This window comes from Triticum dicoccoides, chromosome 7B (assembly GCF_002162155.2).
Source record: "Triticum dicoccoides isolate Atlit2015 ecotype Zavitan chromosome 7B, WEW_v2.0, whole genome shotgun sequence".
NCBI classification, from domain to species: domain Eukaryota; kingdom Viridiplantae; phylum Streptophyta; class Magnoliopsida; order Poales; family Poaceae; genus Triticum; species Triticum dicoccoides.
Window position 1 is genome coordinate 534620625 of NC_041393.1, and position 18372 is coordinate 534638996.

At 48.1% G+C, this 18372-nt stretch overlaps 1 protein-coding gene across 1 annotated transcript; it reads left to right on the forward strand.

The window, feature by feature from the left end:
- Window positions 1-7647: 7647 nt before the first annotated feature.
- On the forward strand, window positions 7648-11984 carry LOC119341703 (pentatricopeptide repeat-containing protein At4g21300-like). Its single transcript, XM_037613567.1, has 3 exons — window positions 7648-10995; window positions 11155-11371; window positions 11457-11984. Exon 1 carries the CDS (start codon window positions 8220-8222, stop codon window positions 10578-10580), a length of 2361 nt encoding a protein of 786 aa, XP_037469464.1. The 5' UTR covers window positions 7648-8219; the 3' UTR covers window positions 10581-10995; window positions 11155-11371; window positions 11457-11984.
- The last annotated feature ends 6388 nt before the right edge of the window (window positions 11985-18372 follow it).

Genomic DNA, 18372 nt, shown 5'->3' on the forward strand with positions numbered 1-18372 from the left:
GGATTTAGCATGATTATTGTTACTACTAGAGGAAGAATCCTTCTTGTTCTTGTTACTAGACTTGACTTGAGGCATGTAAGTAGATAAGAGTAAACGCTTGGCAATGTAAGAAGAACTTTTCTTGCGAAGATCATCATTGATTGCCTTTAAGAACTCATGCTCTTGCTCAAGGTTGAGTTGTATCTTCTCATGAGTCCTTAAAAGTTCTCGATGATCTCCTAAGATAGTTTCATGAGCTAACTTAAGAGTGTTTAGTTCTTTAGTTAGAAGCTCAATCTTCTCCTTATCATTGTCATTCGTTTTATCTTGATTAGTATGATTAATTGATGTTTCATCATAGTATTCATCACTAGAGTTGTCAATAAGTAAATCATCATCACCTAACAAGTCATCTTCATCACTATTGAAATCAACATACTCGGGGTGTGATACCTTTGGGCCTTTAGCCATGAAGCATCTTCCAAGTCCTTCATTTGGTGAATCAAATATGTCGTAGGAGTTGGTTGACACAAGTGCTAGACCGGCAACACCTTCATCTTGAGTATGTTCGGAGTCGGAGTGATAACTTCTCTCGGAGTGATGGTCGGAGTCAGAGCCGGATACCCATTCACCAACATGATCTTGATGTCTTCGTTTTGTGTAGCTCCTTGATGACTTGTCCTTCCTTTCCGAATCCTTGCTTCTCCGGGATGTTCTTCGTTCATAACGATCATCTCTACTCCTTCTCTCTCTCTTGGTGGTGATTCTTCTCTTCTACTTCTTCTCTTAGGTGATTCTTCTCTTCTTTTGTAGGGAGCCATACACTCACTAGAATAGTGTCCAGCTCTTCCACAATTGTAGCAATTACGCTCTCGACTAGAAGATCTTTTGTCATTGTAGGACCTTGACTTGGAGCTTCTTTCCTTGCTTCTACTCTTGTAGAACTTGTTGAAGTTCTTCACCATTAGGCTCAATTCTTCATTGAAGGTTTGTTTCTCACTTGATGATGTCGGAGCTTCACATGAGGCTTTGTAAGCACCACTTGATTTGTTGTGGACCTCCTCCTTATCCTTGAGTGACATCTCATGAGCGACAATTCTTCCAATGATTTCTGTTGGCTTGAGATTCTTGTAATTGGGCATCATTTGGATCAATGTGCACACGGTATCATATTTTCCATCCAAGGATCTCAAGATCTTCTTGATGATGAATTTGTCGGTCATCTCTTCACTTCCTAAACCGGCGATCTCATTTGTAATGAGAGCAAGCCTAGAGTACATTTCAGCGACGCCTTCACCGTCCTTCATCTTGAACTTGTCAAGTTGACTTTGAAGCACATCCAACTTAGATTCCTTGACGGAGTCGGTACCTTCGTGCATATCAACCAAAGTATCCCAAATTTCCTTTGCATTCTCAAGACAGCTGATTTTGTTGAATTCTTCGGGGCACAATCCATTGAAGAGGATATCACAAGCTTGAGCGTTGTATTGCAGCATCTTCAACTCTTCCGCACTAGCTTCACAGTTTGGTTCTCTCCCATCAAAGAATTCACCTTGCAAGCCAATACACACAATAGCCCAAACGGCGAGGTTATGTCCAAGAATATGCATTTTCATCTTATGCTTCCAACTAGCAAAATTAGTACCATCAAAGTAAGGACCCCTACGGTGGTAATTTCCCTCGCTAGACGTCATACTCTCCTAGGTTGTGAAATCAAGGCTATGACCACAAAAAGCTATGGAGATCAAGGCAAATGGAGACCAAAGCTCCGATACCACTTGTAGGATCGAAAGTATGTCTAGAGAGGGGGTGATTAGACTACTTGACCAAATAAAAACTTATCCTTTTCCCAATTTTAGTTCTTGACAGATTTTAGCAACTTAGCACGGTTCAAGCAATCTTAACACAATTCAAGCAAGCATGCAAAGAGTATATGAGCAGTGGAAAGTAAAGCATGCAACTTGCAAGAATGTAAAGGGAAGGGTTTGGAGTGTGCAAACGCAATTGGAGACACGGATGTTTTTGTCATGGTTCCGATAGGTGGTGCTATCGTACATCCATGTTGATGGAGACTTCAACCCACAAAGGGTAACGGTTGCACGAGTCCACGGAGGGCTCCACCCATGAAGGGTCCACAAAGAAGCAACCTTGTCTATCCCACCATGGCCGTCGCCCATGAAGGACTTGCCTCACTAGCGGTAGATCTTCACGAAGTAGGCGATCTCCTTGCCCTTACAAACTCCTTGGTTCAACTCCACAATCTTGTCGGAGGCTCCCAAGTGACACCTAGCCAATCTAGGAGACACCACTCTCCAAGAAGTAACAAATGGTGTGTTGATGATGAACTCCTTGCTCTTGTGCTTCAAATGATAGTTTCCCCAACACTCAACTCTCTCTCACAGGATTTGGATTTGGTGTAAAGAAGATTTGAGTGGAAAGCAACTTGGGGAAGGTTAGAGATCAAGATTCATATGGTAGGAATGGAATATCTTGGCCTCAACACAAGTGTAGGTGGTTCTCTCTCAGAAAATATAAGTTGGAAGTGTAGGTTCGTTCTGATGGCTCTCTCCACGAATGAAGAGGAGGTGGAGGGGTATATATAGCCTCCACAGAAAATCTAACCGTTACACACAACTTGCCAATCTCGGTGGGACCGAATTGAGAAACTCGGTCGGACCGATTCAGCAAACCTAGTGACCGCTAGGATTTTCGGTGGGACCGACATGCAACTCGGTAGGACCGATATGGTTAGGGTTAGGGCTTAACGTAATCTCGGTGAGACCGATTACACAAACTCGGTGAGACCGATTTTGGTAATAAGCTAACCAGAGAGTTGGTCAGGTAAACTCGGTGGGACCGATTCGCTCATCTCGGTGGGACCGAAATGTTACGAAAGGGAAACAGAGAGTTTACATTGCAATCTCGGTGGGACCGATCGGCGCGATCGCTCATCTCGGTGGTACCGAAATGTTACGAAGGGAAACAGAGAGATTACAATCCCATCTCGGTGAGACCGAGATCCCTATCGGTGAGACCGATTTTCCTAGGGTTTGTGGCAGTGGCTATGACATCTGAACTCGGTGGCGTCGGATGGAAAGAATCGGTGGGGCTGAGTTTGACTTTTGGTTTAGGTCATATGTGGATGTGAGAAAGTAGTTGAGGGCTTTGGGGCATATCACTAAGCATTTTGAGCAAGAACCTCATTAAGCAACACCTCATCTCTCCTTGATAGTATTGGCTTTTCCTATAGACTCAATGTGATCTTGGATCACTAAAATATAAAATGTAGAGGCTTGAGCTTTGATCTTGAGCCAATCCTTTTGTCCTTAGCATTTTGAGGGGTCCACTTTTCTCATCCATGCCATGCCATTCATTGAGCTTTCCTGAAATATTTATCTTGAAATAGCATTAGCTCAATGAGCTATATGTTGTTAGGAATTACCAAAACCACCTAGGGATAGTTGCACTTTCATCATCAAAAGTGGCACCCGAAGATTCACCTGCTCCACACGCGGCTGCAGGAACTGTGTCCCGAAGCCACCTGTCCTATACGAGTGAGGATACAATTGGTTATCCACAGAGCAATACACTACCCCGACAACCATCATCCTTGCACAGGTGAACGTGACGCAAGCAACCGTGCCACACCTGTACCAGTGGTTCAAGTCTTCCCTTTATTTATACTGAGCCAATGAGGGCCTCCGAGGGAAGGGAAGGGCCCTCATAGTAGTATAAATAGAGGAGGACCATGTTGGGAACGCGGTAATTTCAAAAAAAATCCTACGATCACGCAAGATCTATCTAGGTGATGCATAGCAACGAGAGGGAAGAGTGTGTCCACGTACCCTCGTAGACCGAAAGTGGAAGCGTTTCAATAACGCGGTTGATGTAGTCGAACGTCTTTACAACCCAATCGATACAAGTACTGAACGTACGGCACCTCCGCGTTTAGCACACGTTCAGCTCGATGACGTCCCTCGTGCACTTGATCCAGTTGAGGACGAGGGTGAGTTCCGTCAGCATGACGGCGTAGCGACGGTGATGATGATGCTACCGGCGCAGGGCTTCGCCTAAGCTCTACGATGGTATGATCGAGGTGTGTAACTGTGGAGGGGGGCACCGCACACGGTTGGGAGAGAAACTTGTGTGTCTATGGGGTGCCCTTGGCCACGTATATGAAGGAGGGGAGGGAAGAGGTGGCCGGCCCAAGGGGGGGCGCCAGGTGTGGGGAATCCTACTAGGACTCCCCAGTCCAAGTAGGATTCCCCTCCTCTTTCCTATTCCTAGTAGGAGAAGGAGGGAAGGAGGAGGAGGAGAGAAGGAAGGAGGGGGGCGCCGCCCCTCCCCTTGTCCAATTCGGATTGGGGCAAGGGGGGCACGCGCCACCTCCTGGCCGGCCCTCTCTCTTCTCCACTAAGGCCCATGAGGCCCAATAACTTCCCGGAAGGGGGTTCCGGCAATCCCCGGTACTCCGAAACTTATCTGAAACGATCTGAACCATTCCGGTGTCCAAATGTAGCCTTACAATATATGAATCTTTATGTCTCGACCATTTAGAGACTCCTCGTCATGTCCGTGATCTCATCCGGGACTCTGGACAAACTTCGGTCATCAAAACACATAACTCATAATACAAATCATCATCGAACGTTAAGCGTGCGGACCCTACGGGTTCGAGAACTATGTAGACATGACCGAGACACATCTCCGGTCAATAACCAATAGAGGAACCTAGATGCTCATATTGGCTTCTACATATTCTACGAAGATCTTTATCAGTCAAACCGCATAACAACATACGTTGTTCCCTTTGTCATCGGTATGTTACTTGTCCGAGATTTGATCGTCGGTATCATCATACCTAGTTCAATCTCGTCACCGGCAAGTCTCTTTACTCGTTCAGTAATACTTCATCTTTCAACTAACTCATTAGTTACAATGCTTGCAAGGCTTATAGTGATGAGTATTACCGAGAGGGCCCAGAGATACCTCTCCGAAACACGGAGTGACAAATCCTAATATCGATCTATGCCAACCCAACAAACACCTTCGGAGACACCTGTAGAGCACCTTTATAATCACCCATTTATGTTTGACGTTTGGTAGCACACAAAGTTTTCCTCCGGTATTCAGGAGTTGCATAATCTCATAGTCCGAGGAACGTGTATAAGTCATGAAGAAAGCAGTAGCAATGAAACTGTAACGATCATAATGCTAAGCTAACGGATGGGTCATGTCCATCACATCATTCTTCTAATGATGTGATTCCGTTCATCAAATGACAACACATGTCTATGGTTAGGAAACATAACCATCTTTGATTAACGAGCTAGTCAAGTAGAGGCATACTAGGGACAATATGTTTTGTCCATGTATTCACACATGTACTAAGTTTCCGGTTAATACAATTCTAGCATGAATAATAAACATTTATCATGAAATAAGGAAATAAATAATAACTTTATTATTGCCTCTATGGCATATTTCCTTTAGACCACTGCCTTAGGGGGGACTCATGAACAACATAACACACACATTGTGGCCAATTCTCGGAGCAATATCATACCAGAGCAGGAGTAGGGTACTACACCACGATGGTGGCCCGAACCTGGGCAGTTCTTGTGTGTTCTATTTTCTGTTCTTCTTCATACGGCGATCGATGACTTAGGAAACTAGATGCGTTCAGTCCCTGACCGAACTCACAAAGGGTTGTAGATGTCAACCCAATGTCTGGTTCTTAGACATCGACAAGGACAATTCTTTCACTTTTGGTGCATGCAATCGATAGACCCAAGCATACCTAGAAACCCACGAGCTTTATTCATCTCCAAAAGTCTATGAGTGTCTTGAGCATTGGGTGCTCTCAAGTACTCTGGACCAAACACTTCTACTATAGTCTTTGCAAATTGTTTGACATAAAAGACGAAATTGCTCCCTGCCATCGTGAAATTGTCATCAATGTAGTCTATTAGAATATCATAGGCCATCATGCGCAAAGCAGCACTGACCTTCTACTCAGTGCTATGCCCAAGCAAACTGACACAATTCCTCCTCTGCTCACAGGCTTGATCGTGTTGCTTCATGGAGTTGCAAATGTGGATGAACAATTACTTGGACATCCTGAACCGGTGACGAAAGTACCACTCTGGAAAAATGGGTGGTATACCAAAATAGTTACACATCGACCTCTCGTGCGCCTCAACCCGTTCTCTTCGATGAATCATGGCCAAAGACGAAACCAACGTGGTTCGGCTTCTTCCCCTTGTGCATCGCCATTAGCATAGCAATGGCCTCTTCTTCAGTCAAATCAAATTCCTCATTCGATGAGGAATCGTCCACAAAATAGGAGCCGCACGAGCTCATCTGCAATACGTAAATCACTGTCAAACTACATCTTCATGCCAGATAAAAAAACTCCTAGTTTGCACGAATCTTTACCTTGGTGGAATTTTTTCGAACACGTTGTGTGCGAGGTGGAAAAAACCGGCCAGTCGGAGCCTTGATGGTGCTCACGTAGGCCGTATGTGGTGGGTGGCGGCTGCTTGAACGATTTCTGGAAGGCTGTCGGCTTCTGGAGGACTCCGCTTGCGGCGACGCACTGGCGACGACAATGATCAAAGAACCGCCCGCTTGGCGGGGCTGCGGGGGTCGTGCGGCTGCCCCTACTAGCTCCGGCGCCGGGGTAGCGCTACCACGGAAGGCGGTCATAAGATGCTACAGCCATTACGACCGTTGGAGCTCCGGCGAACATCCGTATCGGCCGTAAAAATGTCAGCGGGGTGGACCCAAATCGGTGGGTCAGCGGCAGCTACAGTGGCGCGGCTAGCGATGGGGATAGGCGGTGGGGTTGCGGTGGGTTTGGGGCTGGACGGACGGACGACGACGACGACGTCTCCAGGGAGAAATCGCCTGCTAGTGGGTGGGCGGCGGAAAATTTCGCATCGGGTGGTTGGCAATTTGTGGTCGATTGGCCTTTTTACATAACCAGGCGGTCGGTGATGTGAATTTGCATCTTTAAGTGTTGTACTTCCTCCGTCTCATAATATAAGAATGTTTTTGACACCATACTCTCCATCCCATAATATAAGAACGTTTTTTATAGTTTTTCACTAATGTCAAAAACGTTCTTATATTATGGGACGGAGGGAGTATTTTATATCACTTGAGCGGTGATGTAAAAAGTTATACATCTACGTCATTTGTTTGAGCAACATTTTTTGGGCCTCGATGATGATAAAAAAAACTATTATTTATACATCTACATCATTTATTGGATAGAAAGCTGTTACCAATAAATTTACATCATCTATTTGCATCTCCAAGTGTTTGAGCAACATTTTTAGGCCTCGATGATGGAAAAAGTTTCTAAATTCATGGGATACAAAGACATAGAGTCTAATTGGTTTGATGCCAATAATTGGCGCCAATTGTTGGCAAGTCTAAAATTTGACGCTCAATTGGTTGGCTATCAATTGGTTTTTGCTCATCTCTCAAAAAGTTATCAAATTTTGGCAACTTTTGATTTTGCCAAATGTTGGCTTGTCAAATATTGGCAATGTTAAACTTTGGCAGCGAACCAATTAGCCTCATATGCACCGTGTGATCTGAATCCTTCTGCCTATCTGACCGTCGACAGTCCCCCTCCCTCTTTCCTTCTGCTGGCGACAGAGATCGAGCAGACGACCACGCGCCGCCCGGCCGCGTCCCCGCCCTCCTCTTCTTCTCAGCCGGCAGTTGGAGTGGCCGCACGCCCACCACCCGCGCCGGCACGCCGCGCGGCCGCGCCCGCTCCCGACGGCCCGAGGCTCTTCCTCCGAGGCTTCTCGGCGGTTGGAGCCGCACCGCCCGCACGCGGCACGCCCACGCTGGCACGCCGCGCTCGACCCCCCCAGAGCACTGCCTGGACCCCTAGTTTTGGTTAGGTATGTCCATTGCACCGATGCCCTATTTCTGATTAGTACAAGCGCCTATGTCCAGTGTGTCCTACTCCTACTTTGAATGTCATGTGACGAATTGAGATGTTCTGGAAATTTAGATGTGCACCCCACCCATTAATTTATAGAGGTTTTGATGCATTGTGAATGTTTTATTTAGGCAGCAATGGCGAAATAGCAGGTGATGCGGTTCTTCTTTAAAAGCAAATTTTGATTCTAGCATTGGTGGAAAATGTGAATCGAAGGCATAATCATTTTCTTTCTCGATTGTTTCCTTTTTACATATCGGAAGTTTCTTCAGTTAGTATGCAGTCTGGTTCAAAGTTCGTCAAGATTATAGTGCCGGCTAGGAGGCTATCAGCATCTATCAGTGGCACAACTGTGGGTTCTAGTAAGAAAGTGCGCGGTGCTGAAAAGCTTGCTCTGCTGGTCCAAAGCTGTGCAGATGTTCGGTCTCTAAAGAAGCTGCATGCTCGTGTTTTGGCACACGGACTTGGCTGGGATGCGATCCTTGGATCTAAGATCCTTGGCTTGTATGCACATTTAGGCGCCTTGCCTGATTCAAGGCTTGTTTTCCAGAGTATTGTGAATGGCGATCTTGCCCTTTGGAATTCTGCCATGGTTGATTATTTCAGAGCTGGTTACTTGGAGGAAGTTATTCTTTTGTACAGGAGGCTGAAGTTGCATCAACTTTGTTTGAATGAGAAAAGTATTATATTTGGTTTGAAGAGTTGCACTCAGCTCAGGAATTTGTTTTTGGGCAAAGGAATGCATGTAGATTCACTGAAGCTTGGCCTGAGTGGGGATAAATTTGTCGGTTCCTCGCTGGTTGGGTTATACTCCAAGCTTGGCAAGATTGATGATTCACAGCGAGTGTTTGAAGAGATCTTTGACAAGGATATTGTTGCTTACACTTCAATGATCTCTGGCTATTCTGATGTAGTGGATTCGTCTGCGTGGAATGCATTCGAAATTGCCAGTGAAATGATAAGGAATAGCTTGGAAGTAAACCGTGTGACACTGGTAAGCTTATTGCAAGTTGCTGGGAATTTGGAAGCCTTCCGGCTGGGTAAATCAATGCACTGCTATGCCATAAGGAGAGGAATTGGCGTCTCAGATGAAGTCCTAGAGACAAGTCTTGTTGACATGTATGCTCGATGTGGAGCTTATCAATTAGCGTATGCTCTTTTGAACAATTCAAAGGGAACCGTGGCTTCGTGGAATGCTGTGCTTTCTGGTCTTACTAGAACTCAAGAGAGTAGGGATGCAATCCAGTATTTTTCTGTTATGCTGCATCATCATAAAGTAACTCCAGATTCAGTAACCTTTGCAAATGTGCTTTCTGCTTGTGCTGAATTATGCTATTGTGGCTATGCTGCTAGTATTCATGCCTACTTGATCAGAAGAACTATAGCCCTGGATCTTGTTTTGGCCACTGCTCTTATTGAGGTGTACTCCAAGTGCAAAAGAGTTGTGAGATCCAGGCATCTCTTTGATCAACTGACGGTTAAAGATTTAGTCTCCTATAACGTGATGATACATGGTTATCTGCAAAACGGCCTGGCAGATGAAGCCACCACATTACTCAATGAAATGATGAAAGAATGTATTGCACCAAATTCTGCAACTGTTGTTTGCCTGCTCGCAGCTTTTGCTGATCAAAGGGATTTAGTAAGAGGAAGGTGGATTCACGGATTTGCAATTAGACATGGCTTTTCTTCAGATGTGGACATTGCAAATCAAATTCTGCATATGTATTCAATTTGCAGAGAAATTGTCGCGACAAAGATTGTATTTGACTCATTGGAAAAGAAAAACTTGTTTTCATGGACAGCCATGATGAAGGGGTGCTTATCTTTTGGGCGTGCAGATGAGGTTGTTCGATTATGTCAATTAATGCAGCAACACGGGGAGAAGCCCGATTCTGTCACTCTTATGTATGCAGTTCAGGCTGTTTCTGAGCTTGGACATCTGAAGGGTGTAAAAGAAATTCAATGCTTTGTTTACCATGCCTCCATGGAGAAAGATACGATTACCGCAAATTCTTTGATAACTGCATATGCTAAATGTGGAAGGTTGGATATGTCAGAAGCTCTTTTCTTCAGTATGGAACACAAAAACCTGGATTCATGGAATGCGGTGATCAGTGCTTATGGGATGCATGGATTTTATCTTAAGGTTCTTGAAATTTTTCAGCAAATGGAAGATGAAAAAATTAAGCCTGATGAGTTAACATTCACTTCTGTGCTTTCTGCCTGCAGTCATGCTGGCCTTGTTAAGGAGGGTTGGTGTATTTTTCAGTCAATGATTTCGCTGTATTCAGTTCATCCACAAGAAGAGCACTATGGTTGCATAGTTGACTTATTGGGTCGGGCAGGACATTTAGAAGAAGGATACAAATTCATAAAGCTATTGTCGTTGACTGATAAATCGAGCATGTATTGTGCTCTCCTCTCTGCTTGCAGAACATATGGAAATACACTGCTTGGGCATATTATAAGCAAAGAGCTCCTTGAGCACGGACCACAGGACCCAGGTACTTATGCTTTGATTTCAGAAGTGTATGCACAGGAAGGACAGTGGAATGAATCTGCTAATTTAAGGGCTAGCGCTAACGGAAGTGATTCAAAGAAACTTCCTGGCTCTAGTTTGATGGAATCAGTCTAGGAAGTAGGGAGGGTGTTTTGGAGCCCAAGCACACATGCCCCTGCAATCTGGATTGCTGGAAGTCGAGTCGAGGTCTGTAGAGGAAGGTGGAAAATGGAGTTTTGCTGGATCCTGTTGACAGGTAAAGTGATGCATCAAGCATTTGCCTCCCTATTCAGGCATATCTCGTATTCTCAGGGAGATGCAACCAGGTTCCCTTTTCTTGAAGCGATGGGGGGATAGTGAGACCCTAACCGATCCATGCGATACAGTCGACACCAGCGCCGTCGGTGGAACCGCAGCAGAGCCTTCATCAGTAGGACTATTGCAGATGATTGGAATGATCCGCGAACAGCCGGCGAGATTGGAAGGGGGCTCTGACTGTTGTCGCGGGAACGGCAGAACCCAGTGTCAAAATTCCCTGTTGGACGAAGAGGTTAGTACTTGTTAGTGTGTGAACAAATTCCCTGCACTGTTGTTTAGCACTGAGCTTGATTACGGTACTATCTGTATCTAGTTACATTGAATTTGTAAATGTAGACGCGTCATATTGGACCAGATTTCACTGCTGAACATCTGTTTTTGTCAGCTGCAGAATTAGAGTTGGGGTTGGTTCCGCCAGACAGGGCCCCTTGTCCGAGCAGAGCAGGCACCCTGGAGAAATCAACAGGGGGATTCGCAGAGAAGAGAGAACCCGAAAGAAAATGTCATCAGACCTGCTCTTGGGAGAATTATTTTGGAATCAGATACGGGAAAAGGAGGCTGAATGTCACAGATGACAAAATGCATGCAGAAAGTAGTGTGTGTTTGCGGTGAGGATGTCAACAAGTATATGCAACAAAACTGATCTAGGGGGTAGTTCTCTGATGGTGCATTTTGGTACGTTGGTTTTTTCAGGGGAAGCTGGGTGACCAGAACACACGCTCATGCTGGACATACTGTGATTTCGTTTTCCAGTGATTTCGTGGACAAGTTAGAAAGATAAGGATATGCGTCCATGCTGAACATATTTTTAGAACTTTTTGCCTGATGGTTGGTAGTTGGCTGACTTAAATATATGTTCTGTGAACAAGGATGCTTTTGCAGATTCAAATTCATGTATGCCAGAACTAACGATTGAACGGGCTGTGCAGGTTTGGACCTTACATGTGTCATCTGCGATTCAAAATTTAAAATTTGAATGCATGTATGACCCTATTTGAATTCCTGGGAGAGAAACCTGGGTAGGATATGAGCTTCGGTGAAGTGTGGCAGACATAGTTAGCAAGCTAGCATGAATCAAAGGGAAATGGACTGTTGTGTTTTCTTACTTTTGGAGATGTACTGGCTTTGCAGCCAAGCACCTCTTCACAGTAATACGAGTAGACCATGCTCGATTTGCATGAACAATGGCCTGCCAGAGATATGAGATGTAATTTATTTATTTTTGAAACAAGGCAAAAGATTTGCCATTTCATTGATTAAGAAGAAGGTTTAGACAGGCCACGAAGTGGCAAGAAATAAAATCTACTCTCGCGGCATTACAACACTCAAATGCTTGGCGCCCGCCAACGCCCAAAGCGACAACTCCTCTTTTATTTTACTAATGACGACCGTCGTAGGTGCGGCGGTGTTGCGGAAAACTCTAGCATTGCGCTCCGTTCAAATTTCCCAGGAGATTAGCATCATTAGTGAGGCGAGCGTCTTGGGGGATTCAGAACGAAGATATACGTTTCCATTCCACCATTCCCACACCGAGCTCCTCGCTGACCAAGTAGTAGCCTGAGTGTGATCCATGCTTAGCCAGCGAAGAATATCGTACCACACACGAAGGGTGTAGCGACATTGGAATAGTAAGTGGGCTGCCGTCTCTGGGCTTTGCTTGCAAAGCGGGCATAGCCCGCAGTTGGGCCACCCACGTCGAGCAAGGCGGTCCGATGTCCAGATTCTATCTTGAAGTACAAGCGATGCGAAAAATTTGCACCGCGGAGGAGCCCACACCTTCCACACCGATAGGACCATGGCTGACGTAGTTAGGCCCTCAAACTGCGCCTTGTAAGCCGAGGAAGCTGAGTACGATCCGTCCTTGGTGAACTTCCAAATAATGGAATCCTCCACGTCCTCATCCAGAGTGACCGAGTCAATCTTCTCCCAAAGTGCGACGAACTGGTGGACATGGTCTACTGTGAGACCGTCGGAGAAGTCAATATGAGAGATCCAAGTGTTGTTTGTTAAAGCTTGTTTGACCGAGCAGTTTTTCCTTCGGGAGAGGTCGAAAATGCCAGGCGCTAGGTCCCGTGGGCGCATGCCATCAAGCCAGGAGGAGTTCCAGAACTTAGCCACATGCCCATTGCCAACTGTGACGGAAGTGGCAGCTGCAAAAAAGTCCCTGTCTTCATCAGTGCATGGCGTACCCATACCAATCCACAGTCTTGTGGGCTCTTGCCACTCGAACCAGAGCCATCGAAGCCTAAGAGCCTTAGCAAACTTGTCCAAGTTGAGCACACCTAAGCCATCGTGCTTCTTAGGCTTGCAAACAAGGTCCCAATTGACTTTGCATTTCCCACCAGAAACCTTGTCGGTGCCCGCCCAAAGATAGGCGCGACGGATAGAATCAATCTTTCTAAGGACCTTAGCTGGGATGTTGAGCGGCGTGAGGTGGTAAATGGCAATGGCAGTGAGAACAGCTTTGACAAGGACGGCCCGACCGGCGGTAGCGACATGTCTTCCTTGCCACGGAGGGAGTTTGCCAGCCACCTTATCCTTAAGGTGTTGAAAGTGGATCCTCTTGAGGCGCTTGACCGATAACGGTAGTCCAAGATATCTCATTGGAAAGGACGTGCGGACAGCCGGAAAAGCATGAAGAATGTCTTGAAGATCGACACTTTCACAACGAATCGGGGCGACAAGGCTTTTAGCACAGTTAGTGACTAAACCGGTAACCTCTCCAAAGGAAGCCAGGACAGAAGCAAAAAACTGGATGTCCTCCTTGATGGGCTTGACAAAGATGGCAGCATCATCAGCATAAAGAGAGGCACGAATGATCGTTGTCCTACCATAGAGAGGATGGAGATGCCCTTGAGATGTAGCCTTGTTTAGGAGATGGTGCAGGGGGTCAATTGCCAACACGAACAGTAACGGGGAGAGCGGGTCACCTTGCCTAAGACCGCGGCCATGCTTCAGAGGGTCACCCAAAATTCCGTTGATCAAGACCCTTGAGGAGGATGTGGAAAGGAGTGCCGAAACCCAGTCACGAAATCTGCTTGGGAAGCCCAAGTGCCTTAGAAGATCCAAGAGGAAATCCCACCGCACGGAGTCAAAAGCTTTCTTGATGTCAAGTTTGAATAATAGTGTCGGCGTCTTGTTGCGGTGGAATTTCCTTGCCAAGCTTCTCACATACGTGAAATTATCATGGATGCTCCTCTTCTTGATGAAGGCGCTTTGAGTATTAGAGACAAGGTTCTGCATGTGTGGTGCAAGTCTGGAGGCCATGACCTTAGCAATAATCTTGGCAATGGTGTGGATGAGGCTAATGGGACGGAAATTTGAGATGCATTCCGCCCCATCCTTCTTTGGAATGAGGGCAATGTTTGCGGAGTTGAGCCAATGAAGGTTGGATGTATGCAAGCTCGAGAAATGGTTGACTGCGTTCATAATGTCGCCCTTGATGATTTCCCAACAGTCCTTGAAGAAGGCCCCGGTGAAGCCGTCCGAACCCGACGCTTTGTCACTCGGCATATCAAAGATTGCCTTCTTGACCTCCTCTTCCGTGAAGGCAGCCCCAAGGTCAGAGAGATCGCAAGCGGGGGTTGGGATGTGATCCCAGTTGATATCAATGTTGCGGGGCGTCCCCCTCTTGGTGATCTCCGCGAAATGGTTTTGGATGATGGATTTTTATGCTCATGCTTTGTGACCCATCCACTGTTATGCCTAAGGCGGTGAATGAAATTCTTGCGCCTTCTATGATTGACTCGGAGGTGAAAGAAACGAGTGTTGGCATCTCCATCTTTGAGATTGGTAATTCTCGAGCATTGCCTTTTCCGCGCACGCTCGAGCACGGACAAGCTAACCACCTTGCGCTTGAGCCTCCTACGAATATCCAGCTCCTCTGCACTCAAAGGACGGCATTCTTGGGCCACATCCAGACGGAGAATGACCTCTAGGGCCATATGTATTTGTACCTTCGAATGCGCAAATATTGTCTTGCTCCATTTCCTAAGCACCTGACTTGTCTTCTTCATCTTGTGGAAGAGGATGTGGTAAGGATCTACATGGTTTACCTCTTGGTTCCATGCACTGTTGACGACCTCCTTGAAGCTGGGCATCTTGATCCAAAAGTTTTCAAAGCGGAATGATTTGGTCCTCGGTGGCCCTTTGTCATTTGCGAGGAGGAGAGGGCAATGGTCGGAGAGCGACGAGGAGAGAGCATGTAGGAGGTGCGTGCCAAAGTGCAGGTCCCATTCTTCATTGCAGAAAAAGGAATCTAGCTTGCTTAAGGTTGGGTTGTTTTGCTCATTACTCCACGTAAACTTCCTGTTTTGAAGATGTATCTCTTTTAGCTCGCACGCATTGAGGGCGTTATGGAAGCGAACGATGCGACTTCGGTCAACATTCGCACGGTTCTTGTCTCTCGCGCGGTAAATTTGATTAAAATCCCCATTAACCAACCACTTTTCGCCAGGGTGGGGCTTCTCACTGACCAATTCTTGGAAGAAGCCATCTTTAAGGTTGCTTCTCGTCGGGCCGTACACGGTAGTGAGCTTGAAGGATTCACCCGACGAGGATAGGGAGACTTTGGCTGAGAGGAAGAAAGCACCAATGTTTACATCTTGGATTTTGACAAAATGTTCGTCCCAGAGAAGAAGGATTCCGCCTCGAGTGCCAACAGATGGGCGTTGAGCAAAACTCTTTAACCGATGTCCCCCTAGAAAAGAAGCAATGAACGGGTCGACATTCTGGAGCTTGGTCTCCTGGAGACACACAATGTGACACGGAGTGGCGGTGATGGTCTCATGGATGGTGGCGCGGCGATCAGGACAGTTCAAACCTCGGACATTCCAGCACAAAATACTCAAGTTTTGGTCTAACATAATTGATAGCAGATTACACCATGGCCAAGCTTGGCAGAACTAGCATCAGGAACACGTGGGAGCGTCACTAGAGCAGAATTACTTGACAGCAGATAGCAGATTACAACATGGTCAAGCTTGGCAAAAGTAGCATCAGGAACACATGGAAGCGTCACTAGAGCAGAATTACTTGACAGCAGCAAACAAACATGTACGTAAGCCTCGCCAGAGCAGGTAGCAGCGATCACCAGGACCAGCAGTAAACAGGCGAACACTCTAAGGGTTGTAGCTATCATTGGAAACAGAGTACGACCACAGTGGCTGGCCTCGTCCAGCTTACGCCGCCTCCTCGGCGACCTCCTCTCCAGGCCGCTGCAGGTCCGGTCCAGCTTCACCACCATGCTCCACAAGCGCATCTTCAACTACCTACGCCAGGTCGCAGTCGAGGTCGAACAGGGCTCTAAGAGCAGAAATTGTGATGTCCGGCAGCCTCCCCTGGAACATGGCGACGAACTTGCCGATGGCCTCTTCGGTAACCTGCTGGCCCTCGTCGATGATGCCCATGCGTTGGCAGAGCAGCCTCTCTGCCATCTGTGCAACCGGCATCGCCCTCTTCTTGGTCTGAAGACGCGGACTACGCCTGCTCAGGTTGAAGCCCGAAACGCCTGCCAGCGTCTTTCATCGAGCCGCGGGCCGTCTTGGAGGCGTGGAACTAGGTGCAGGAAGCAGGGGTGGCTGACGAGCCACAAACAGCGGGGAGTGCACATCGGACGCTGCCTGGCTCCCAGGCGGGCTTGACATCGGGATGTGGACGGGTGTGACCGGCTCAGGCTCCACGGTCGGCGAGGGAGCAGCCCGGCGGGGCTGCCAGCTACTAGGAGAGGAGGACGGCTGCAGATGGATGGCGTCACGTCCCGTTGTGCGTGGGGAAGCGGGTGGCTGCACCTCAATGACATTGCTTCCCAAAGAGCGGGGGGAAGCCAGCTGGGTCTCCGGCGATGCGGGGCGAATCGAAGCTTGCCGCGCCTTGAGCCCAAAGCAGGGGGCGACCCACCGTAGCCAGGAAGCATCAGCAGGGGAGGAGCCGACCACCACGATGTCGCGGGAGGTGGTGCGCGGGGAAGGTGGCGGGGAGCGGCCGCGGGTTTCTTCAGTGACTGGGCTAGCAGCAGCACCGGGATGCCCCACCCTAGACACGCAGTCAGCAGGACGACGGCGGCCACGCAGGCCGAAGGCAGGAAGGACCGAGCCGTCCGGGAGACGCTGAACCCGCCTAAGGTCGATGGAGCGAGCGTCAGGGGTAGCCGCGCCGAGCCCCCTGCGTCTTTCGTCATGGCCACCCCCCCGGCGGTCGTCTCTGTCATCGTGGTGGCCGCCGCGGTGGTCACGGCGGTTGTCGTCGTCGCGCCGCTCTGGGGCGCGAGACCTGCTGCGGAAGACGCGTTCCCGCCAGGAGGAGGGTCGATCTTCACGGCCCCTACGCCCACGGTCACGGTCATCATCCGTGCGGTCGTGGTCGCGGTCGTGGTCCTCATCTCTGCGCCGTCCAGCCATCTCCGAGTTGTCGCGCATCCTGGACTCGCCGTCGATGTATCCCTTCCGCCAGGTGAGAGGATGCGATGAGCGTGGCCGGCTGGGGACGTCGCCGTTGGCACCAGGGGTGAAATCCTTCACCATGGTGAGGTGCACCAGGACCCGCCTCTTCAGAGCACTCCTGCCCACAGCGGCACTCGGGCCCGAGGAGTAGCCCGCCGGCTGGTTGCCGGTGACAGTGAGGCGGAGGACCTTGGGGATGGCAGAGGGGTTGGCCGACCACGCCCAAAGGTTGAACGTGGAGGCGTCCTCCCGGCGCACGGTTTCCACGTCGAAGTAATGAGGAAGGTGTCGGGGCCGAGGACCTGGGTGGCCACCTCGTCGCACCAGGCATTGAGCGGGAGGTTCTCAATGCAGAGGTGGACGTGGTAGTACGCTTCCACCGAGTCCGCATGTGCCTCGAGACGCCACTTAGCAGCATGAATGTCGAGGCCGTCGTAGCCGAACCTCCCCGGTGACGCCGTGAGCAGGTCACGGTGGTGCTGGAAGGTGAAGAGGACGAAGAAGTCTTCCGGAAAGTGCAGCACCACTTTGATGTAGTTGCGGTTGATGACAAACTTGGTGGCGATGGCGTTCCTTATCTCCGCCGCGTCAACGCAGGGCCGGTTGCCTCCAAGCCACACCACCGCGCCCAGGTTGGACAGAGTGGCCGCACTGTCCTCCATAGCAGGCATGGAGGTGATGACGACATGAGCCTCCTCTGGACGCAGAGCGGGGTCACCCACGCGCGGCATCTCCGGAGCGCGAACACCCTTTTTTTATGTGAGAAGTGCACCCTCTGATTTTCAAAGCTTTTGTGTTTTTTGACGATTTAGGCTTAGCTTCACACCTTCGTAATTTAACCATCGAAGGTGAACTACAATGGAAAGTATTTTGAATACGGAGTGGTTTTGTTAAGAGTGTTTCAACTTTTTACAGGTGAGCTCACCATGCTTGAAGAGGCTGAAGTACCTGGTTTTTACTCCCTCCGCCTCTTTGCAAGCTAACCATTTTTTAGAAAGAAACATTGAAACTTTGAAAGGGCATTTCACATCTGATAATTATCAAGAAAAACAATAGTCAGTGCAATGGAAAGATCGTAAAACTAAACTTACATCAAAAATAAAGATGACAGAATACTTTATAACCAATATACTCCCTCCGTCCTTTAAAGATTATACTTCTAACTTTGT